Source organism: Lissotriton vulgaris (assembly GCF_964263255.1).
Source record: "Lissotriton vulgaris chromosome 5 unlocalized genomic scaffold, aLisVul1.2 SUPER_5_unloc_1, whole genome shotgun sequence".
Lineage (NCBI taxonomy): Eukaryota > Metazoa > Chordata > Amphibia > Caudata > Salamandridae > Lissotriton > Lissotriton vulgaris.
This window is the reverse complement of record NW_028240613.1, coordinates 910722-935936: the sequence shown is the minus strand read 5'-3', so window position 1 is coordinate 935936 and position 25215 is coordinate 910722. Positions and strand designations below refer to the sequence as shown.

The window sequence follows — 25215 nt, the reverse complement described above, 5'->3', positions numbered from 1 at the left end:
AGATAAACAGGGGGTAGTTCCGTGACGGTCTCCACCAAGAATCCTTCCATCCTGGGAGTTAGGTCAATCCTCGCCTCGAGTAAATCTCTGACCATTTTCAGGGAACAAAGGAGTCGGATCGCAATTTCAGTGTCAATCTTTCTGGACATTAGCCGATTAGCCGAAGCCTCAAGTGAAACTGCACCTTGGAAAACCAACTTCCCAGCCTTTGAGTGAGACATATTACTGGCGATTTTTCATGCTGGACAAATCCGCAATAGTAAATGCGTTTACACCTGACAGGAATTTGTGAGTTGCTGGTTGGCATCATTTTAAACAAGGTTTAAGTGTGACATGTGTCCGTTCTTGCTGCCTCCCTTTGAATTCCTCAAATTATTAGCCCAGTTCTCTCTTATTTAGAGCGGCTTAAGGTCCGATTTACTCCACATCCTGCCTTGCATGGCTTCCCCGAAGTGACCCCCCCGCCGGGCTTGAGCCCTGAATCTGGTTCTTTCTGGGTTCTCTGCTCTCCGCCAAGTCAAGTCAAGTCAAGTCATAAAATTTATATAGCGCACTACATACCCAGAGGGTTTCAAGGCGCTTAGGGAGGGGAGGAGGATTATTTGTCAAATATCCACGTTTTAAGTTGCTTTCTGAACGCTAGGTGATTCTGGGTGAGGCGAAGGTAAGCGGGGAGTGAGTTCCATGTTTTGGCAGCCAGGTATGAGAAGGATCTGCCTCCCATGGTGGTTTTGTTGATGCGAGGGACAGTGGCGAATGCTTGGCTGGAAGAGCGAAGTTGGCGGGAGGGGGTGTAGAAGGACAGTCGAGAGTTGAGGCAATCTGGTCCGATGTCGTAGAGTGATTTGTGTGCGTGGGTAAGCAGTCGGAAAGTAATCCTTTTATTGACGGGTAGCCAGTGGAGGTCTTTAAGGTGACCAGAGATGTGTTCGTTGCGTGGGATGTCTAATATGAGCCTGGCTGAGGCGTTTTGGATTCGTTGTAGTTTCTTCTGGAGTTTAGCGGTGGTACCTGCGTAGAGGGTGTTTCCGTAGTCCAGTCGGCTCGTGACTAGAGCGTGGGTGACTGTTTTCCTTGTTTCGGAGGGGATCCAGCGAAATGTTTTTCTGAGCATGCGAAGGATGTTAAAGCAGGAAGAGGATACAGCGCTGACTTGTCTGTTCATTGAGAGTGAAGAATCCAGGATGACGCCAAGGTTCCGTGCGTGGTCTGTCGGGATGGGTGCATTTCCGAGGGCTTCCGGCCACCAGGAGTCGTCCCATGCAGAGGGGGATTTACCTAAGATGAGGACTTCTGTTTTGTCTGAGTTCAGTTTCAGACGGCTTTGTTTCATCCATTCGGCGACTTCTTTCATTCCTTCGTGTAGGTTAGTTTTGGCGGTGCTGGGGTCCTTGGTGAGAGATAGGATCAGTTGAGTGTCATCCGCGTAAGAGATGATGTTGAGGTTGTGTTGGCGGGCGATGGCCGCGAGGGGGCTCATGTATACGTTGAAGAGGGTGGGGCTGAGTGAGGATCCTTGTGGTACGCCGCAGATGATTTCAGAGGCTTCGGACTTGAATGGTGGGAGGCGGACTCTCTGGGTTCTTCCGGAGAGGAACGAGGTGATCCATTCCAGTGCCTTTCCTTGGATACCGATGTTTCTGAGGCGTTGTAAAAGGGTGCTGTGGCAGACTGTGTCGAAGGCTGCAGAGAGGTCGAGGAGGATGAGGGCGACTGTGTCTCCATTGTCCAGTAGAGTTCGAATGTCGTCTGTTGCTGCGATGAGGGCGGTCTCAGTGCTGTGTTTTGCTCGGAAGCCGGACTGTGAGGAGTCGAGGGATTTGTTGGCTTCGAGGAAGGCGGCGAGCTGGTTGTTGACAGCTTTCTCGATGACTTTGGCCGGGAATGGAAGAAGCGAGATGGGGCGGTAGTTTTTGAGTTCGGTGGGGTCTGCTGTTGGTTTTTTCAGAAGGGCGGTGAGTTCAGCGTGTTTCCAGTCTTCTGGGAAGGTAGCGGAGGTGAAGGAGCAGTTGATGACGTCTCGGAGGTGCGGAGCTATGACCCAAGCCTTTGCCCTCTCAATAGAGCCAATGCCCCGCCGGGCGTTTCTAATGAAAACCCTCCCTGGTCCTGCAGCCCTTGCTGGGTTACCTGTCGGGTCCTCCTTGTTGAGGGCAGTGCATTAGTGGCTCTTGCTGGGTGGGGAGCGGGGTCGTCATTTAGTGCAGAGTTAAGTTACATCTGCATCTCCAATGTTCCCAGACTGCTCTGGTAGGTCACAGAGATATTACTTAGAATCGCCTTGCCTTCGGCCACAACTAACAGAATGCAGCGCCGCGGAATACCAGCGTCGTAACAGAAAAGGCCATCTAAGAAACAAATCTGTTAATGCCAGTTGCCTCGGTGGAAGACGTGCGGCCGTACTAGGCGCCATGACCTGAGCAGTGTGGGGCTCCGTGAAGGGACAGTGCGATTCGTTCATGCTCCGTCCTTATGCGTTTTTAGGTCGAGCGACCTATCTCAATGCGCATGCGCATTGAGCGGAAGCTCGATATATAGCGGCTTAAACAGAGCTTACCAAGATCAGGCGATTTCTTGCAGTGCATGTGAAAGCGCGTGCACAATGCCACCAGCCGCTTGCCTGCATTACCACATCAAAGGCGGCCGCGTCTCAGGCCCCTGCTGCTTCACACCCTCATGCCGCTCTCCCCGCTCCGCCCCCTCCCCTGCCCGCCTTGTCGCATTTCTCCTCCCCCCTCCCCACAGCAATGCCCTCCGTCTTGTTTCCCTTTGCTGTTTTATCTAGCATAAACTCGATACAGAGGTGGGCGCTTTACATAAGCATCAGTTACATTACAGGAAGGCACATTCAGCCACATATAAGCTTGGCATGCATTCCTTACATTCTACAGAGGTAGAGTTTGGAAAGTGAGTGTAGGTATGTTATGCAAGTATGTCTCATGTAGTTGCACGGTCCATACATTACAACGGGAGCATGAACTTGTGGTCAGGTATAAATTGCATGCATAGTCTTGTATTTTTTTTGTTTATTTACATAGACATTATTAGTCTGTTCAGATCCCTGCATCTGCAGGGCTTGCTTTGCAACCACGCCGCCACCGAGGAATGCTGGTTTCTTCTACTAGTTTGTTTGACTCGAATGTTTCTTAAAACCGGGCATGATGTAGCGCCATCTGGTGGTCAAGTTGATGCTCCGTGTTTTACTCGAACATGTTTCCTACAAGATTTTTGCTCGTCATAAATCCGATTTGCTTTTTCTACAATCAAATTCACCCGATTACTTTGGTAGCGTGTAGTTTAATAACGTATGCGCCCATTGCCATATTAGAAATAATTGCACTGGTGCAAAATATAGAGTAACGCCATTATTTTTGTCTTTGTAATATGATAGAAAACTGCACATACTCAAGACCATAGTACAATAATATATTTTGTACCAGGTCAAAGGGAAGGCTATTGACAGAGTAGGTAGCCACCACATCCACCACCAACAAGTCCACGACAACCACCACTGTGTCCACCACCACCACATCCACCACCACTACGTCCACCACATCCACCGCATCCACCACCACCACGTCCACCACCACTACGTCCACCACCACTACGTCCACCACATCCACTGCATCCACCACCACCACCACCACATCCACATCCACCACATCCACATCCACCACCACATCCACCGCCACATCCACCACACCCACCACCACTACATCCACCACCCCATCCACCACCACCACCCCCTCCACCACCGCATCCACCACCACCACCGCATCCACCATCACCACATCCACCGCATCCACCACCACTACGTCCACCACCACTACGTCCACCACATCCACCGCATCCACCACCACCACCACATCCACCACCTCCACATCCACCATCACCTCCACATCCACCACCACATCCACCATTACATCCACCATCACATCCACCGCCACATCCACCGCCACATCCACCACCACATCCACCACACCCACCACCACATCCACCACACCCACCACCACTACATCCACCACCCCATCCACCACCACCACCACCACCCCATCCACCACCGCATCCACCATCACCACATCCACCTCCACCACCACATCCACCACCACATCCACCTTCACCTCCACATCCACCATGACATCCACCGCCACATCCACCACAACATCCACCACCACCACATCCACCACCACCACATCCACGCATCCACCACCACCACACCCACCACATCCACCACCACATCCACCACCACATCCATCACCTCCAGATCCGCCATGACATCCACATCCACCATGACATCCACCGCCACATCCACCACCACATCCACCACATGCACCACCACCGCATCCACCACCGCATCCACCACCACACCCACCACCACCACATCCACCGCATCCACCACCACACCCACCACCACCACATCCACCGCATCCACCACCACCACATCCACCACCACACCCACCACCACATCCAACACTTCCACCACCACCGCATGCATCCACCACATCCACCACCACCACTGCATCCACCACCACCACCGCATCCACCACCACCACATCCACCACCACCCCCACATCCACCACCACATCCACCACATCCACCATCACTTCCACCACCACATCCACCACCGTTTTCACCACATCCACCCCCACCACATCCACCACCTCCACCACCACATCCACCACCACGACATCCACCCCCACATCCACCACCATCACCACCACATCCACCATCACCACCACCACCACATCCACCACCACCATATCCCCCAGATCCACCACCACCACATCTATATGTGTGTGGCTCTGTGTGTGTTTAGGTGCAAATGCAATGTTCTTGAATTTTCGTCACAATAAAATACACTGAACATAATCTTCACAAAAGTTATTTACAAACGTTTAAGCTATTGCCATTATAAATTACAATACATTTTATTTGAGTATTAATTATTTACAAAATTAAAAGCCATTGTTATTTGTAATATCAATACATCTGAGTCACGTAAATACAACACACATTGCATTACAAATGCTATAGGTGTCACATTTGCGAAAGTAAAAAATTATTGACATTGTAACTGACAAAGATATTAATTTTGCTATTTTCAAAACCAACACATAAATAAAAAAAGTGTCATTTACAATACCAATCGCTCAAACTTTCCTAATGCGAGACCTATTGCATTTCCAATGCTTGTTGGTGAGGGAATGGTGAGAGTCGCGAAAATACTTTTAAAATGTAGCCTGCGGAAGGGGTAGGGGTGGGTGACTGTGCCTGGGCACACATCCTAATCAGATTCCAAACTTTCCCTTCTATTAAAGCCTCCCCTCCCCCACGTTTGTCAGTCTGAGACACCTGTAATGCCTGCTGCTTCTCATTGTAGTGTTTGTGTGGGAAGTCACCCCAGTGATTGCCCCAATGCCTCGGGTATCTGCTCTGGAGGTACCCCTGGCTGGTTTTAGGTGTATGTTAGTTGTTGACATATAGAGCTACATGGATGCGATAACAAAGCTCAGAGGGGAAGCACAATCTCGTCAGGTGGCACACTGTGGGGCTATGGACATTTAGTTTATATATTTAAATCACTCCTTTATTTACACAGGCCACAGCCCTTTTAGAGAACCTCCAGTTTTTCAATCTCACTAAACACCAGGAAGTCCTGCTGTTCATGTTTTGTCCCATGTGAAGTGTGTGTGAGCTGACACAGCATGTGTGGGGGTTTTCCCTTTCATTTGTTTTTTGGTATTTATTGTCCTGCACAGGTAATTTAAAAAAGTAAACTACTCTGAACCTGTTCAAGCCATCTTGGCACCTCTGCCCCCGCCAAGACTGGTGCTGTGTCAACATGCAGCCCCTGAGATGCCTTTCGGGCTTGTTTACTTGAGCGAGGCACTGTTTTTGCCCGAGAGTTACCCCTTTCCTGCAGAAGTGCCTGGGTTCAGTGCAGCCAAGCATGCGGTTGTTGTGTAAAAATGCAAATGTGCTGCCTCATGATACTCTGTATTATTGGTGTGATATCATGGCGAATTTAAGGTGCTTGTTGCAGAGATGTGTTCATTTAATAAAACATAGGTTTGCAATACCGATGCAGCCTTTCGTCCTTACCAGGTCGCTAAGTGTAGGATTATTGAGGCGTGTCGTAAAATCGTAAGCTATTGGTCTACAGCAACAAAGTTCGTATTTTCTTTATGGGGGAAACTAAAGAGTTGCAGGCACTGTACAGCGCTGGTTCCGTTCCATTGAAAGTGCAGCTGGCCTACTGAGAAGTGCTAATACTGTTCAATTGAAAGTGCAGCAGGCCTACTGAGAAGGGCTAATACTGTTCGATTGAAAGTGCAGATGGTCTACTGAGAAGGAAGTGCTGATACTATTCCATTGAGAGTGCGCCTGTCCTACTGAGAAGTACTGATACTGTTCCATTGAAAGTGTAGCTGGCCCACTGAAGTGCTGGTACTGTTCCATTAGGTGTAGCTGGTCCACTGAAGTGTTGGTGCTGCTACGTTGAACATATAAACCCCCTTTTAAGTGGAGAAACTGTTCTGTTGAAAGCATAGAACGACCTTTATAAGCAGAGATAATATTCATGGAAAGTGTAGAGCAACCTTTGTAAGTACTGGTACTATTCAATTGAACAGGCAAGTGACTTGCTGAGAGGTGCTGGTACGGTTCCATTGAAAGTGCAACTGATCAACTGAAGTGCTGGGTCTGTTCCATTGAAAGTGCAACAATGCTTTTAAGTGCAGGTGCTGTGCTCTGAACAGCAAAAGCCATGGTAGAAGGGCTGATACTGTTGTTCACTTTCTGGCAGCTCTGCTGAGGAGTGCTGGTACTTTTCCATTGAAATCCTGCAGTCCCAATATGTGGCTGTGCTGGGTCACCCTGTTCTAACAGGTGAGGGACCATCACAAGACTGGTTTGTTGAAGAAGGAAGACCAAAAGTGCCCTCCCCATACCAGAACAACATTACAGCTACACCCATCATATGAAACCACAACAGACAACCAGATTTGCGTTTTGAGAATGTACCCAGCCGTATTCATTACACCCCATAAACACGACACTAAAATTCAACAGTTGTCTTCGTATTGCATAACATTTCAATATATTTACAAAAAACATACAGTTTTTAATACAGCAAACTTTTTACTAGTACATCTGATCTCCTGCTCGCATATTCTCACCCTCCCTTAGGAGTCATGGATCGCCACCTCTCAGTTCCTAATGGCATCATTTATAAGGCGAACTCTCCACTCCCTCAAGATAGAGGGAGCTAGGGCCAGCAAGGCAGCTGGCCCCCCAAAAAGAATCATGCCAGAGCAACCCAGTAAAGGGAAACCCCCTGGCATCCAATATGGGGACTGGGCAACCGGACCATACCTTGGTCCCCTAGAGCAGCCATCTCTCTCTTCTCCCCCCCCCCCCCCCCCCACCCCCCACCACTGGGCCACTGGGCATATCCCAGGGTACCCCAGAGGACCAGGGATGACTGGGGTAGCGGATCCCCCCCAGCCCTTCACCAATGACCATGTCACCCCTGCCTGGGGTATTCAAAAACATCTTGAATCCACCTGCACTTAGATCTGTGATGCCCCCACATTGGCAACCCGTTTTGTGCTCAAAACATGATTCCTTTTTTTTTTAACATAAAAATTTCTTTTAAAAACACAGTCAAGAAATCAGTCACAAGGATAAGAATACAGTTACACCAGGTTACATAGCAGCCATGTTAATATATTTAACTTGCATTTCGTGAGGTGGGTCTACCCCGGGTCATCGCCAGCTCGACTGTTGAAGAGTCACATAGTTCACCCTGAAAAGTATTCCAATGTCCCCATTTCTTGTCCCACTTCTTGGGGCAGCCTCTGATTTTGTAAATTGTTTTTTCAGCAAGCATGCATCGGTCCATCTCTGCCACCCATCCCACCACTAATGGTCTCTCGGAGGAACCCCACTTCATAGCAATTGAGCGTTTATCCAGTTTAAAGGCCAGTGCTGCCCACTGCAGTTCCAGCTCGTTCAGATTCGTGGCCCCCCATATGTTGAGGACATTTTCTTTTGATGATAGCGGAATCGGTTTTCCCAGAGAGGCCCACATTTTACGTAGCGCCCCATTCCAGAATTGTTGCACTCTCGGGCAGTCACAGAAAACGTGATAGAATGTGCCCGGCTGGCCACACCCTCTGAGGCACAGTATGTCAGGGCGCCTACCAATCTTAGCTAGTGTATGAGCTGACATGTATGTACGGTGTAGGACCTTCAGTTGGATTAAACTAAACCTATGGTTGATTGCGGACTCCCTAGGAGACATTATCGCAGCTCGCCATTCTTCCTCATCTCGTGGATCCAGGTCGACCTCCCACTTGGCCCTCAGGGATTGAAAGATGTCGGGGAGGTTGTTACAGAGCTTACGATAAGTAAGGGATATGGCCTTTCTCAGGGAGAGGTTCCGACAACAGCCTATCTTCAAGGGGAAGCTTTCAGGGATGGAAGTGAGGTCTGGGATGGCGATGAGAAGGGCATGTTTAATTTGAAGATATCGAAAGTGTTCTGTCGGAGCTAGGGAGTATGTAGCTTGAAGGTCAGTGAAATGCCCCTGTGTACTAAGTCACCCACCGTGGAGAGCCCAATCGCGTCCCATTTGTCGAAGCCCTGAAGAAAACACAGAGAGCCCAACTGCTGCGCCGAACACAGCGGAGTCGCTTCAGTAATCTTTTGCGACCAACCCAAACTCTTGTTGGCTTTATGCCATATGTCAATCGTGCGCCATGTGACCAACATATTGTTTTCTGGTCGGTTTACTGTAGAGAGCCCCCTAATATACGTCCCGCCCTGTCTGACTCCTGTCAAGGAGGAAGGCTGGATTTAGGGGGGAGCCATAAATCCAGTGATTAATGGCCACTAACTGTGACGACCAGTAATAGAGGCGTAGGTTAGGTACCAGCCTTGGGTGAGTTTATGGAGGGCTATACGGGCCGCACCTCCATCCCATAGTAGTTGACGTATGTCACCTTCCACTGCGCTAAAGTAGGAGTCAGGAATTCGAAAGGGACAGTTTTGCAGGTCGTACAGGAAACACGGCAGTGCTAGCATCTTGAATAGGGCGGCCCTGCCAAGCAGCGAGAGGGAAAGAGAACACCAGTGTGTCACGCCCTTATGTAGCCTCCGCAGGGGGCCCATCGGGTTCCGGTCATAGAACACCGCTGAGTCAGGGGTGATGAATATACCCAAATATTTAAAACCATCAGGGTCACCGCAATGGTAAATCCTTGTGGCAAATTGGGCGGGGGGCCATGTAACATATACAGTGACGATTTGGTCCAGTTGATCGAATAGCCCGAATATTTCCCAAAGTTGGTGAGGATGTGGAATAGACTGTTAATCGAAGAACGGGGGGAAGCAACGTAAATCAGGATATCATCGGCATATAATGATATCTTGTCAGTTATCTCGTCGTTCCATTGGAGGCCTCTGATAGACACATCCGTACGAATCCAGTGAGCCAGGGGTTCCAGGGTGAGGGCAAACAATAGTGGCGATAGGGGGCAGCCCTGACTGGTCCCCCTGCCAAGGCGGAATTGCCGAGATGTGTGGTTGTTGACCCGTATCGGACCCAGTAAATCTGTATATAGGAGCTGCACCCATTGAATGAATTTGGGTCCAAAGCCGTACCTGCAAAGGACCTCAAAAAGATAGGACCACTAGATCGAGTCAAACGCCATCGTGGCGTCAAGGGATAAGATGGCGGCATCCTGGTGTAGGATCGATTTTCGGCTCAGAACGTTATTGACTCATCGCAGGTTGAGAGCTGTGTTGCGTCCCAGAAGAAAGCCCGATTGATCGTCGTGGATTAAGGAGGGGAGCACAAGAAGGAGACGGGTGGCCAGTAATTTAGCCAGGACCTTGGCCTCTACACTAATTAGAGAGATCGGTCTCTATGACCCGCATTCAGAGGCTGGTTTGTTCGGTTTAAGGATAACCGCTATGGAGGCCAGCCTTTGGTCAGGAGGCAGGGTACCTCTCTCCCTACTTTCTTCGAACATGTTCTTCAAGTGGGGGATAACAGTAGGAGCCATGGCCTTCAGGAATTCAATGGGGACGCCATTCGGGCCCATGGCCTTGCCAGATTTAACGCTAAAGACTGCTGCAGTAAGTTTGTCTAAGGTTATATCTGCGTCTAATGTTTCTGTGTCGGACTCTGAGAGGGTGGGTAGGCGCATCTCCTCCAGCAATTGTCTGGAGTCCTCCGAGGAGTAGTGCGCTCTTGCAGTGTAGACGGACTCTAGGTGGTCAGCAACGGTCTCTGCTATGGCCTGCAGGTCTGTGATTGTGGTCCTGTCCGGTGACACTATGGACGAGACCCATCTGGATCCCCGCTCTCGCTGTTCCAGCCACGCCAGCATCTTTCCTGTACTATCCCCTAGTTCGTATATTCGATGCCGAGTATGGAGTAGGCGCGCCTGCGCCCTCTCCTGGGCCAAGGATTTATAGACTATTTGTTGGGTTTTGAGGCGGCCTGCAGTCTCGATCGAAGGGGCCATGTTATGTAATGTTGCAAGACGGAGGAGGTCCGATTCAGCCTGATGTATCTGTTCGGTGTGTTTTCGTACATAGCTCATTTTCAGTGCCAATGCCTCGCCCTTAATGACCGCCAGTATTGGGGAGTGGTCCGAAATACCCCGGGGGAGGCCCCTAGTTCGTATCAAGAAGTCTAAATCTGTCGTGGGACAGAAAAAGTAGTCGAGTCAGGACATACTTCTGTGAGCATTAGAGTAGTGCGTATAATATGGTATGTCAGGGTAATGTTGCCGCCATATATCCTCCAGTCCCATTGCCTGCACAAAGTCCGCTAGGCTAGAGCTGTGTCTGTGTGAGGTGCGCCTAGGGCAACAGTCCAACTCATCATTGAAGTCTCCTCCTAGGAGAAGTGTGCCTGCAGGCAGACTCAGCAGTCGGGCACCTAGCTCTCGGAGGAAATCTCTGCCTAGGCTCAGTGGAAGATAGATGGAGACAATGTTTAGGGGGCGCCCTTCCCAGGTACCCTCCACCAAAGCAAAGCGGCCCAGTGGGTCAGCCCAAGTCCCCGTGTATGTTAGGGCTAAACTTTTTTTTACAAGAATCGCTGTGACACGGGAACCAGAAGTGAATCCAGCGTGGACTATTAGTTTATATCCTACCCGTTGGAGTGCCGGACAAGCGTTTGCCACCAGGTGAGTCTCTTGCAGCATTACTATGTCAGGGGAATGTCGCCGTAGGAACTGAAGGACTATACCTCTCTTTAACTTGTGCCCTAAACCATTTACATTCCATGACAGGATCGTGAGAGATCTAGTATTGGTGTGTGCCATATTGGTGGTCGACATGGGGCTAATGTGTCAGGTCATGGGAATGGCCGCAGTTTCTGTCTAGTGTCAGTGGTAGTAGAAGTGCAAGGTCAGGGGGCACCTGGATGTGTCGGGGAGTAGGCAACATTCGAAGAAGCTGATATGTCATTTATAGACCCTGTGAGAGAAATAACTTGTGACATGGGGTGACTCTGTTGTAGACGTCAGTGAAACCCAAACTGACACTAACTAAACGTATAACTTCCCCTCCCTCCCTCTCCCCAACCCCCATCCCTGCTTCGCTGCCCGCGGATTTACAACCATCCACACCCCAACTAGGCAGAGTGCCTGTCGCCCTCCCAACCATTGTAAGGGTACCTGGTGAGCCATTAAAGCCTCTCGCCTGACACAGGATCATTATATCTAATACAGTGAAAGTAGAAAACAGTCTTCAGTGCACATCCAAACATATCAAACGGTGTCGTTCGGTCCTCTAATCGAGCCCGGTCCAGCCTGGTGAAAGAGTCAGTCGAACAAAGGAACTTTTTAGCAGGCCACATCCCGTCGTTCTCAGCAACATTGTCACAAGGGATGTCAACTAGACTGAACATTTTCAGAGGTATAGTGCATGGTAAGTCACGGGTGATAGGTATTCATTCCTCATCTTCGTTGACGCTAGTAAACAGATCCTGACTTTCCGGCCGGTCGTCGTCTCCCAGGCGGTCTACAGGGGTGTTGCGCTTCTTCGTCGATCTCCCGACTCGTCGCCAGCCCTACAGCCAGTCCCACACTTCGTCCGGTGCTAGGAAGAACCAAGCTTTACCGTCCATTTCAACTCGCAGCTTCGCAGGAAAGAGCATAGAATACTTTATGCTTTTGTCTCTGAGGGCTTTCTTAACTTCTAGGAAGCTGCGCCTCTGTGCCTGCACCTTCATTGTAAAGTCCGGGAACAGCGTGATACGGGCGTTCTCTAGCAGCAGTGGCGGACCCGAGCGAGCCGTTTGGAGGATGGTATCCCGATCTCTAAAGTTGAAAACCCTCGCGATGATGGGGTGAGGTGGGGCCCCAGGTTTCGGTCTGCTCCTGGGACTCTGTGTGCAAAACATGATTCCTTAACCACCGCCCCAACCATATGTAGAACCTAAATGGCTGGGAGGGTGGGTAAACTGTCTCTCTGGCGGTGGGGGCAGCGTGCACCGGGAATCCTCAGGGGCAGGCAGCCAGCAAGGTGCTCCTCAGGCTGATCAAAAGCCTTTTAAGCTGTCCTGCGCCCCTGCAAGCCGCCCAGGCAGCCCGCTGCCCCCCCTCCCAGGCAACCAATCGCTGCCACCTGCGGGAAACCTGCCTGCACCATTTTGAACCTGTGGCCACTGTTGGGCCGCCGCCATCAACCTGTCCATACCGGCCCGCACCTGACTCCGGGGCCTGCGAGGGTGGCTGCGGCCCCTTTGTCCATTGCAGGCACTGTTCTAATAATAGAGATGCTGTGCAGAGATGAGTTAATATGGTCACTCTTGTTTCTGGCAATTGAGAAATGCTGGCACTGTTCTGCTGATATATACGAGGAAGAGGTGTGGCACCGCGGCCAGGGCGACTGACTCCGGAATCTGGGGATCACAGTTCGTTCCATGGCGCTGGCAGCAGATTAGCCTAGCACCATGTGACTCTGGGCAATAGCTTGCTTAACCGCATCGCTGCGGCGGTTATTTTCGCGCTACGCGGCTTTTTTCTAAAAGCCTCGTTAGATGACGAGCTCAGCTCGTCATCAGCACACGCCCCTCCGTGGCTGATGACGAGCTGAGCTCGTCATCAGCATCGAATGGGTTAATCTTCCCGATGGCCCCCAGTGCCTAGAGACCCTAACGGGTGATTGTTCGCGCTTTACAAATGTGGATAGTAGTATTTTATTATTACTAGTCTATATTAAGTGCCTTTGCTGTTCGATCCAACGCGCCTGGCATTGTTTGATTGAAACTAAACTCTTAAGTACAAGGCCCGCTCAGCTGGTACTGTTGCAGTTAATTATGCAGCAGCTTGGATGGAAAGTAGAGGTGCTTTCCCATTAGAAATCCAGTGACCCGAATACATGCTTGCACTGTCCTAGTCCATGTACAACTAACGAGCTCACAAATGCTTCGACTGTCCTATAGGAAACAGTGCAGCTGATACTTCCACCGTCCTTGCACATGTACAGCTGCACTGTCCCATTAGAAGCACAGGAGTTACAATAAATGCTTGACCTGCCCTGTCGCATGTACAGCTGCCCTGTTGAGGGGTGCGGGCACTGCCCATTAGAAGCAGAATGGTGATAATAATTGCTTGCACTGTCCTAGTAGTGTTATGGCTGCCCTGCTGATATGGGGAGGTCCAATCAGAGCTCCTCTAATAAATGTGTACACCATTTATCACATGTTAAACTGTCCTGCTCAGACATTTACACTGCCCCATTAGAAGTTCAAGAGCAGTAATAAATCTGCACGGTCCTCTCCCATGTACAGCTTCCCTGCTGGGGGATGTTACTGTCCCATTAGAAGTACAAGAGTTCTAAGAAATGCTTACACTTTCCTAGCACGGACAGCTAACCTCCTGTGAGGTGCTGCCTGCCACTGTCCCTCTAGCTAGCAGGACAAGAACTGTACTAAATGCTTGCACTATCCTAGCACGCGCACAGCTCCCCTGCTGAGGCGTGCTTACACTGTCAGTCTCCCATCCGAAACAGAAGACTGTTACTAAATACCCGCACCCTTCTAGCCCCTGCTGAGGCGTGCTTACACTGTCAGTCTCCCATCCGAAACGGAAGACTGTTACTAAATACCCGCACCCTTCTAGCCCCTGCTGAGGCGTGCTTACACTGTCAGTCTCCCATCCGAAACAGAAGACTGTTACTAAATACCCGCACCCTTCTAGCCCCTGCTGAGGCGTGCTTACACTGTCCCATCAGAAACAGAAGACTGCTACTGAATGCTCCGCCAGGGGAGAAGTGCCGTGGTCAGGAACAAGAGAATCTTCCCAGAGGTCCAAAGTTGCGGGCGCATCCCAGATGCGTCGGCGGTCGTCAGGGGCAGCCGGGCGGAAAACCGGGTTCCTATCTGGCTGGCCCTCCCGCTTGCCAGGCGCCTCCATCCTCCTCGCCAGTCAATGGCTGGTGCTGAGGGATGCACTCGAAAATGTGAGCCTACGCGTTGGCCGCCGCCCTAAGCCGGTCCGATCCGGCCCGCACCTGTCTTCGGTAGGTAGTCTTCGGGGACTCCCATACCCGACGGCCGGCGCGGCGTTGCCACTAGTCCCGTCTCTCGATAGTAGGATGGTGTCCATGCACGCGTAACACTTTTAGTTTTTATTATTATTATTGTTGGTAATATGATTTTTTATGGGATTTCAAACATTGATCGGTCGGTGGTGAGTTTCTAAATGGAGACCGGAAAACAATGGCAGATCTCGGCAGCAGGTTCATTACCCAACTGAGGTAACTTTCGTTATTTGGAAGACTTCTGTTCTGTGCCAGCGTGTGCATGCATATATTTCTGATGATTGCGGTGCATGATGGGCAAAGATCATGCAATGAAAGGTTTTGGGTATTGGTACACCGCATACTAAAGTTTTACAACAAAACGGACATGCACCTCGGCGTGCTAATGTGTCCGACCGCATTTCGTTGCGAATCAGTCTTTGCTGGAAAACGTTCAAAGCTGACTTTGTCAGTATGTGTGACTGTCTAAAATACATACACGTGTGTGCGTGTGTGTGTAAATATATATATACTCCTTAAAAGTAAATCACAGTGTGTGTTGCGTGTCTTCACGAACAGCAGCAGTGCCGGAGCCGGGCTTAAAGCAGGCAGCGTGCTGTGCCCACTGTGCGCCGGTACAGCACTCTGTACCTCCAAGAAATTCAGACCTATGCGGGAACAGTGGCGTCTCTGGAAGGGAAATGTAAGGAGGGGGCACACATATTGGGCTCCAGATAAAACTAGAGGGGGCACCAACAAAGGATGGATATACACATACATGTGCTTAGCCGGATGAAATATAACTGTGTGTGTGTGTATGTGTGTATATATATATATATATATATATATATATATATATATATATATATATATATATATATATATATATATATATATTACCTACTGGCGGTCGCCAGTAGGTATATATAGTTAGGATTTTTTCTCTATGGGATTTTTGAAAATTCTATGTCTAATAACTTTGGCGTTTGTGGACGGAATTGGCTGAAATTTTCAGGAAAATGGAACATTTTGTTTCTGAGCAGCCCCTGACAATTTGGGGGGGTTTCGTCAAGGGGGGGCCGAGAAAAAAGGGGGGTCCCAAAACGCGTTTTCCCATGTTACTTTCCATAGGGCGGTTGGCCTCACTTTTAGCTCGAACGGCTGAATGGATTTGCACGAAACTTGGCAAAATTGTAGGGACTGTTAGCCTGATGTGCCTTTGCTAGGTCTCAATATATGTGCTCCAGTGGATTTTGAGTAATTTAGGTTCAAAAAAAGATATATATCTGGGCGGAGCCTAACCACACATCTGATCTGATTGGCTGTCAGCACTTCATCCAAGAAGTGTTGGCAGCCATCTTGGGACCAATATACATGATAGCACCTCATTAAAAAGCATTGTAGTTAATAGAGGGTTTTAGGACTTTAGTTACATTATAAATCATTTGTTGATGGTACCATACTCGTTTTGGGAATTGTGGTGGGTTCTAAGGTGATTTTACCATGTGAAAAAACCTTCTGCTGTGATATCATGAATATTGTTTGAAAGAAAACTAATATCTCATGATTTTCCCACAGTGGTTTGGAAGGGGATCTATAAGCTAAACTGAAAGCATATTTTCTGTAAATTCACATTATCTTTCTCAGTCATGTGAAAATGAAGTCTGACATTCTCAGTAAAACATGTACATCCAACAAGGACAGAGACTGTCAGTTGATTCCTTTGTGTTCTACTGCAGCCTCCTAGAGTGTTCTAAAGAACAACTAGAGCGCTAACAGTCCTACTTATTACAAAGGTATGGCACACCTGAAGCCATCTTGATTGGAATAAAGTGGTAACTCTTAAAACATTTAATTTAAAAAGAAACAACATGATGGGGTATATTTTGCCATAGAAAGTATGATTAGTGCTGCAGAATGAAAAATTAGGGCACATTTTGAGTGACTTCTCAAATCCTTTTCTATTTCATTAAAACATTCTGACATGCAGTCTCCCAAAATGGCCACCAGAGACAAAAGAGCCCAAATGTAGCCCAAATATCACCCAGATGTAGCCCAAGTATAGCCCAACGACAGAATGTCCCAGAGTGTTCTAAAGAACAACTAGAGCGCTAACAGTCCTACTTATTACAAAGGTATAGCACACCTGGAGCCATCGTGATGGGAATAAAGTGGTAACTCTTAAAACATTTAATTTAAAAAGGAACAAAATGAGGGGGTATATTATGCAATAGAAGGTATTATTAGTGCTGCAGAAAGAAAAATTAGGGCACATTTTGAGTGACTTTTCAAATCCTCTTCTATTTCATTAAAAAATTCTGACATGCAGTCTCCCAAAATGGCCACCAGAGACAAAAGAGCCCAAATGTAGCCCAAATATCACCCAGATGTAGCCCAAGTATAGCCCAATGACAGAATGTCCCAGAGTGTTCTAAAGAACAACTAGAGCGCTAACAGTCCTACTTATTACAAAGGTATGGCACACCTGAAGCCATCTTGATTGGAATAAAGTGGTAACTCTTAAAACATTTAATTTAAAAAGGAACAGAATGAGGGGGTATATTTTGACATATGAATTATGATTAGTGCTGCAGAAAGAAAAATTAGGGCACATTTTGAGTGACTTCTCAAACCCTCTTCAATTTCATTAAAAAATTCTGACATACAGTCTCCCAAGATGGCCACCAGAGACAAAAGAGCCTAAATGTAGCCCAAATATCACCCAGATGTACCCCAAGTATAGCCCAATGACAGAATGTCCCAGAGTGTTCTAAAGAACAACTAGAGCGCTAACAGTCTTACTTATGACAAAAGTATGGCACACCAGAAGCCATCTTGATTGGAATGAAGTGGTAAGTCTGAAAACACTCAATTTAAAAAGGAACAACATGAGGGGGTTAATTTTGCCATAGAAAGTATGATTAGTGCTTCAGAAAGAAAAATTAGGGATCATTTTGAGTGACTTCTCAAATCCTCTTCTATTTCATTAAAAAAATTCTGACATGCAGACTGAAACATGCACTTTGAATACCAGCAGCAGACGTCCCTGGTGAGCAGTAGCTTTACTACAGTGATCTAATGTGCAACTAGAGTGCTAACATTCAGAATTTATGGCAAATGTGTGACACATCTGAATGCCTTCTTGATGGAACCAAAGTAAACAAGCATTGAAAATGCAATAGATCTCGCCCTCGTTTAAGTTAAAGCCATTCTGTTTGTAATGAGGTGGCTTTTTAGCTTTGCTTTTATTAGTGTTTTTTCAACTTTCATGTAAATAACATGCATCTGTATGCATATAAGTATATGTATGCATGCATTTATGTTTGTATTTATATAGATATACAGATGATATATGTTTATATATGTATGTATATATATATATATTCACTGAAAAAACCATAGGCTATAGACCATATATAGTTAGGAATTAGCATTTAAAAAACTTTGAAAATTCACTGAAAAAACCATAGGTTATAGACCATATATAGTTAGGAATTAGCATTTACAAAACCTTGAAAATTCACTGAAAAAACCATAGGTTATAGACCATATATAGTTAGGAATTCGCATTTACAAAACCTTATTTTACTCACACAAAACCATTGAAATTCCATATATAGTTAGTTGCACTAACTATATATCGCGCACCCGCAATCCACTGCTGATGATGTCACATATTACATCATTCATGACATGGTCAGTGACATCACTGATGACATCACTGATGACATCTCAAATGACATCACTGATGACATCTCAAATGACATCACTGATGACATCACTGATGACATCTCATTTGACATTACTGATCACATCACTGATGATATCATTCATGTGATAATACGATGAACCTCTTCAGACTCTAATATAACCTTAGATACAATCAGTGTAAACAGACACTCACAGACTGTCACTCATCCATGGAGTTACTCACACACCTAGTCAGTCATGCAAAGAATCAATCACACCTCCATTTCCTCAACTATACAGTTATACCATTTTTACTTATTCAAACATATACTAACACATATTTACTCTCTTATACAATCCCTGATACAAGTTCACAATGATCCATACAGCCACTCACACATTCACTGGCTCTTATGCACAGTTATTTATATATGTCAACTCTCACATGTACTGTGTTTTACATATGTACTTACTTTGACATGTAGCACTGAGATATCCATTCACTCACCAATACACTCATGCACACAGTCAACCGCCCATACAGCTGTTTCCACATGCACTTTTGAAACCATACATCTAGTGAATCAACTGCTCACACATCTATGCACAGACTCATACACCTCCCAGCCACCCACACACACACTCAGTCTCCCATACAAATACTTGGGCAACCAATCAATAACCCATATAGTTACTCATATAGCTACTTATCAACACATGCAACAGTTTACAGAACAACAGACATAATGATGCACAAATTAAGACAGTTTAGTCACTAACCCATGCACTCAGTGAGACACATTTAATCACTCACTCATACAGTCAGTCATGCACCTACTAAATCCTTCATCCAGACACTTATACATCCACTCATTCTTCAATATGTAAGACATATTTTAACTTTACAGAAACATACAGTCACTGGATGTTGTCATCAGTGATGTCATCAGTGATGTCATTTGAGATGTCATCAGTGATGTCATCAGTGATGTCACTGACCATGTCATGAATGATGTAATATGTGACATCATCAGCAGTGGATTGCGGGTGCGCGATATATAGTTAGTGCAACTAACTATATATGGAATTTCAATGGTTTTGTGTGAGTAAAATAAGGTTTTGTAAATGCGAATTCCTAACTATATATGGTCTATAACCTATGGTTTTTTCAGTGAATATATATATATATATATATATATGTATATATATATATATATATATATATATATATATATATATACAGTTTTATCTGGAGCCCAATATGTGCGCATCCTCCTTACATTTCCCTTCAGAGACGCCACTGTCTGAATTTCTTGGAGGTACAGAGTGCTGTACCGACGCACAGTGGGCACCCTGCCTCCTTTAAGCCCGGCTCCGGCACTGCTGCTGTTCGTGAAGACACGCAGCACACACTGTGATTACTTTTAAGGAGTAGGCATTTTCTGAAAGCAGTATTTTTATAGTGAGTGTTGACTTTTGGTGCATGCTGTTAGGCCACTTGTATAGGGCATCCGCTTTGGGTGGTGACGTCACGTGCAGTCCTTGGCTCCCTGAGCAAATATCAAAGCACTTATTATGTAAACACTTTGAAATCCTATTATCCCTCTGGTGCACTGCTTTAAATGGGCCGGTACTCACAGGTACGGAGTACCGGCACTTCTTAATTTTATCGATCCGAGTACCGGCACTTCTTTGCTCCCCAAGAGAGTACTGGTACTCATAAACGGCAGGTACATTGGCTGCTAGTGCTGGTGACTTGTCTCCGACAGCCAAGGCACTTGTATAGCAGTGACTGGTGAGCTGAGCCCCCGCTGAACGATACAGCGGGGGCTCATTTGCATCTGGTGTTCCCCCATCCTGCTGTGTTGCAAACACAGGAATCCAGGCACCCCGTGATGCCGCAATTAAGAAAGCCAAAGAAGGAAACGAGGTTAAAATGGATTTTATCTAACCAGATTATTTTGCCGGAGTGTTTCTGCTTAGGTTTGTCTGTGCGCCTGTGGGCGTTTTATGTAAGGAAAAAAGTGAGAGAAGGGTGTGGGGGAGCGGGAATCGAGACACTCTTGGGAGGTATATCAGGGAAATGTGTGGAACGCTTTTTGGGCACGTCTGCTTGTTTCTTTCTCTGTGTCTGTACGCTCGAGAATATATACTATTGTGCCAAGCAACAGCATATAAAAGTATGGAAACTGTAAATATCATAAAACAAAGAAATGTTAAAACATCACGGCGTTTAGCTTTCCTTTTGTGAAACGAGTTAACCCGTTTTTTTTTTTTTATAGAAACGCATTTCTCATCAGTGTTGGTATGTGCTGCCACTAGTACTGAAGTGAATAAGTATAATCATGTCTTGCTCTTAGCCCCGCCCATTCGACGCATTTAAATGAGTACCAGTACTATTTTAATCCCATTTAAAGCACTGCTCTGGTGGGTCACTTTTTGCAATGTCTGGGCTCTCTTTGTGGCGCTTTTAGCAACGTCTGGGCTCTCTTGGCAGGACTGAGTATGAGATGTAGTGTCTTCAGGAATGACTTCTTGCACTGCACCACATAGGGAGCCCCCCCCCCCCCCCGTACATGGCGTTTTTGTGGCCAGAGTGTGGGTCCAGTTTGCCATGCAACTGACCATGGCCCCAGCCCACAGGCCTTCTAGAGAGGCACCACCCTGTCTGTTGGCCAGACTGCACAGTGATCAGAATTTGCGGCCTTTTTTAATGAAATGTTTATAATTTTATAATTTCCCTTCACGTTCCCCACCACTTGCCGCTTTGACAAGTCTACACTTCAATGAGGCCGCATCAGCGCTGCTCCATTACAGCTCACCCGTGCAGGTGTAAGCGGAGACCTGGGCACTTCCTTTTCAAACTGAAATAACCCAACAACCAGGAAATTCCCGAGTAGAAATTCACCTCCTGTGATTTCCTGGAGATAAATACCTGCCTCTATTACTCAGCATGACACTGCATCCAGAGGGATACCAATGGCTCCCAGGTAAGCCGTAGCGGAAACCCGCTGGTGAATAGGATTCACGCACGCTAGTAGCGTGGTACGAGTAATCACAATGGTAAATTGTAATCTGGTGATCACATGCACCTGTATAGAAGTGGTTCATGTGGCCTCACACAGTACCAAACACTTCTCTATGGCTCATTTACAGTTTCTTGGCAGCATACACCGCGTATCAGTCAGCCAATGTCCAGCATAAAGATTACAAAATGGTATTAAATAGGTTATACAACAGCATCAGCAGCAAAAATTACTAAAGTTGGAGTAAACACAAAGGGAAAATAAGGCACCATAAAATGAGGTAAAACACCTAAATAAAGCCCTTTAAGTCTGTTGTAAAGTGAAATAAAAAAAAATAGTGAAGAGGAGCTAAAGGGTTATATAAGTGGAACATTTGAGTTGAACATGAAAACTTTCCGTGCTTTGGGTATATTCACGCCGAATGTGGCGCTACTCCTCGGAATGTGCGCAACCCCAGTGTTCACCATTGTAGTATCAGACAAGACCGCTACCTTCAAGTATCCATACTAAAGTAAGCCAAGCTGCCCAGCATGAAGTGTTGAGGCCTGGGACCTGGCAGTGGTTGAGGTGGCAGGGCCGCGCACAACATGTCAACCAAGGGACTAAAACCTTAGCTCTGGTTACATCCTCCAGCAGAAAACTGGCCCACTGAGCCAAGGATGTAATATTCGGCAGTGGATTTGTGATCCCCAACTCCTGAGGGGGGGTCACAACAATGTACATGGTTATGTTGGACAGTGACATAAGTGTCCTCCATGCCTTTGCTGTGGAAAGTTGTGACGCTAACTCACTCAATACACAAATCTGCTCAACTCAAAAGTGATATGGGTGTCAATAGGAACCTCCGCTGAAGAGCTGAGGCCAATCCTGAAAGCGAAAATTGTCCATTTATTAATTCTGAACTCATTAAATGTAAATAGTTTGAACACTAAAGCCCTCGATACTCGTTTAATAATCATCTAATAAGATGTAGTGTACCAAGTCGAGCCCCTGCTGCTTAGGGTTCCGCCTATCATGCTCTGGGGCACCACTGCTAACTCGAAGCTCACAGGAGAGGCCGACGCCCCTGATAGGACCGCCATCTTCTCTGGAAACACAGGTCGGCCTGAATGCATCAGCCCTGAGGGTTCCTAAGCCGGACCTGGCCAACCAATACCGGATTTTTACTGTCGGTTTGGCTAATTTAAAAAAACATTCCAGCGAGTCTCCAAAGAGACCTGAAACAGGTTCTGCAGCTCGCTGTGTGTTGAGGAGACAAACGGATGCGGACGCTCTTCATTAATATTGGTGTGTGTGTCTCGAGCGGTGCGCGCGTGACGGGGGTGCTCTGCTCAGGCACCGGCTCCTAGGAACATTTGACTATGTGCCGTCGGCTGCAGGCGCACGATTTCCTTTCTCCAACCCGGGACATGCATGCCAACGTTTGAGAAGCGGAAAGCGGCAGATTTACAAAAAAGAATCGGAAAACTGTATTTCTCCCATCGATTTATGTTGAGGTAGGAATCGGGTATTTTGTCAGGTATGGGAGGGACTAAAAGTGCTGCTGCATGATCGGATATTAGAAATGAAGATGCATTTTTCCCCCCTTGCCTGCCAGGAGCACGGTTAAATGCTACGGCTGGCAGCGTGTGGTTACAAGGTTTCTTACTGGCAGTGCAGACTCGTCACACTAGACAAGTCCCAGTCGCCAGAAGCCTGCAGAGTAATTAGGTTTTTGGGATATAGGAATCGAAGGCGGGAGACTAGCCTTTGACTCGGCACTCTCCCGCCTGAATCGGGACGGTTGGCTGGCATGCATGCCAGATTGATAATTATTTCAAAGCACTGGTATCGGTGCAATACCCAATCTCTCCAATCGTCCATACACAATCACATTTGTGACAAAATTACCTAATCGCAATGAAATTAAATGACTGCATTTTCACAAATTTGGCGGTCAGTGAATTTCGGGGTCTTTTACTTTTGAGTAAAGTATCTTGAAGGTGCTGAGGTCACTCAGAGCGCTGTGTTCCTCTTCTCCCATATTTTGCTTACGGCACAACTGAATTGTGGAAACCTTTGTAAAAACTGCAACCAGAGCTCTCTATTACCCCATGACTGAAATAGTTTGGAATGATTCAACTGACTTCTCAGACTTCAGGGTGTTTCCCTGCTCCAGTCTTCCTCCACAGGCAAACTGACCCAATCCAGTCTGTCGATCCAACTTGCATATTGCGGATAGTTGTGGCTACTGGCCCATAATCCTCAAAACATAGAAAACCTAAGGATCTAATCAGTGACTCATTGCCATTCAGGTTTTGTATAATGTCCCAGTGTAATGCAATATAAAGGCAGTCATTGATAAGTTATGTTGGTTTTTACAATAGAGGGGGCTCTCTGGGGGCTTTTCCTAATCTTTGATTATTAGAATACGGTTGGCTAAGAATATTCTCTCAGCTTCTAATATCAGTCCTTCTTTATCTTTTCAGACTACAGAAATGGATTCCTCAGTGAGTGTGTGGCACACGCAGGTGGTGGACGTGCCGCAGCTTCCAGCTGAGGATGTGGAGCGTGGAGAGTCCATGCTAGAGTGCTCGATATGCTTCGGCTCCTACGACAACATCTTCAAGACTCCCAAGAGCCTGCAGTGTTCTCATACAGTCTGCCTGGAGTGTGTGGCGCGACTGGTGGCCTCCCAGGCTGCGGACAAGTCTGCTTCTCAGGTGCCATGTCCCTACTGCCGGCAGACAACGCCTATCCCAGAGAAGGGCGCCCCAGCCTTGCACACCAGCCAGGAAACCCTGTCCATCCTGCCTGCCCATCTGCAGCACGAGGAGCCGGTCTGGATCGAAGGCACAAAACTCTGCTATAAGCAGCCATCAAACTCTGATTCCGACAGCCCAGACACATGCATCTGTGTGGACATTGGCATGACCAAGGCGGTCTCAGCAGTGCCTCCTGCTGAACGCCGCACTGGGATGCGGGACTTATGCCTTGACTGGAAACGCATCCTCATAATAGTCCTGTTGCTGCTAATCCTCTTCTGTATTCTGCTTTTGCCAGTCCATGGCATACTGAAGACTGGGAGCTTGAGCTGTTCGTCAACTGTGGCACCCACCTCTAATCCACTCAACTCCACGTATGTGTCTTACACCAAAGGTCACTAATGGCTCATCTAAGAGATTCTGGATCATGAAACTCCACCGTGGCCTACAGTTTCTGCTGTGCAACTGTCCACAACACTACAGAACGACTGAGCAAATAAGGGGGCTACTGGATCATGACATTCTGTAAGTGCCAAGTGTGGATCTGAAAATTCCACACCACAGCAACCAATAGCCTCCAGAGATCCTTAAATTGTGATGGCCCACAACTAGAAGCTGTATAAACGGGGATTTTGCTATCACTTGGTGAGAGTAATAGGCCCTACACTATGCAATTTGTCAATTTTCTAAGAATGTACGAGAATAAAGGGCCACTGACCTTGCATAAAGGCAATGAAGCAAATCCAGGCACCTTGCATCCACAGTGAACACAGAACTTGCTACATTGTGCCAACCACCTTACTGCACAACTTTATGAGAAGTATACCACCCTATAATATGAAATCCATGTACTCACAAAGTCTTCAAAAGTACCCCCAAAAACCAAAGTAAAGCTGTCATTCCTTTGTAGTACCTTACTGCTACCAGCTTCAAAACTGCTTCCTGCTACCCTTGCAGAGCTAATGGGCAGAACACTTGCGTTATCCATGGCAAGGCATGCCAACTAGAGCCTGGAATTTGGCAGTTCTATGTCAAAATGGACAAGTACGATTTGTTTCCTGGTGCTGTGGGCTGCTTTAATGGTCTGTTTCACTACCTGCCTCTTTAAGACTAGTGCACACATGAGAAGGTCCCACGTAGGATTTCTTGTCACAATATGGTATTCCTTCTCTGGTACTTTGGACTCTTTGTCCGTGTGAATTGAAGGC

General features: G+C 47.2%; 1 protein-coding gene across 1 annotated transcript; it reads left to right on the top strand.

The window, feature by feature from the left end:
• Positions 1–14651: 14651 nt before the first annotated feature.
• Positions 14652–24505, top strand: LOC147672982 (RING finger protein 223-like). The gene is made up of 2 exons (XM_086947839.1): positions 14652–14784; positions 23732–24505. The coding sequence occupies exon 2, from the start codon at positions 23741–23743 to the stop codon at positions 24407–24409; it is 669 nt and encodes a 222-aa protein (XP_086803965.1). The 5' UTR covers positions 14652–14784; positions 23732–23740; the 3' UTR covers positions 24410–24505.
• The last annotated feature ends 710 nt before the right edge of the window (positions 24506–25215 follow it).

Bases quoted from the DNA above. Each gene is read 5' to 3' on its own strand.
- LOC147672982 (XM_086947839.1), top strand. From the start codon at position 23,741: ATGGATTCCTCAGTGAGTGTGTGGCACACGCAGGTGGTGGACGTGCCG.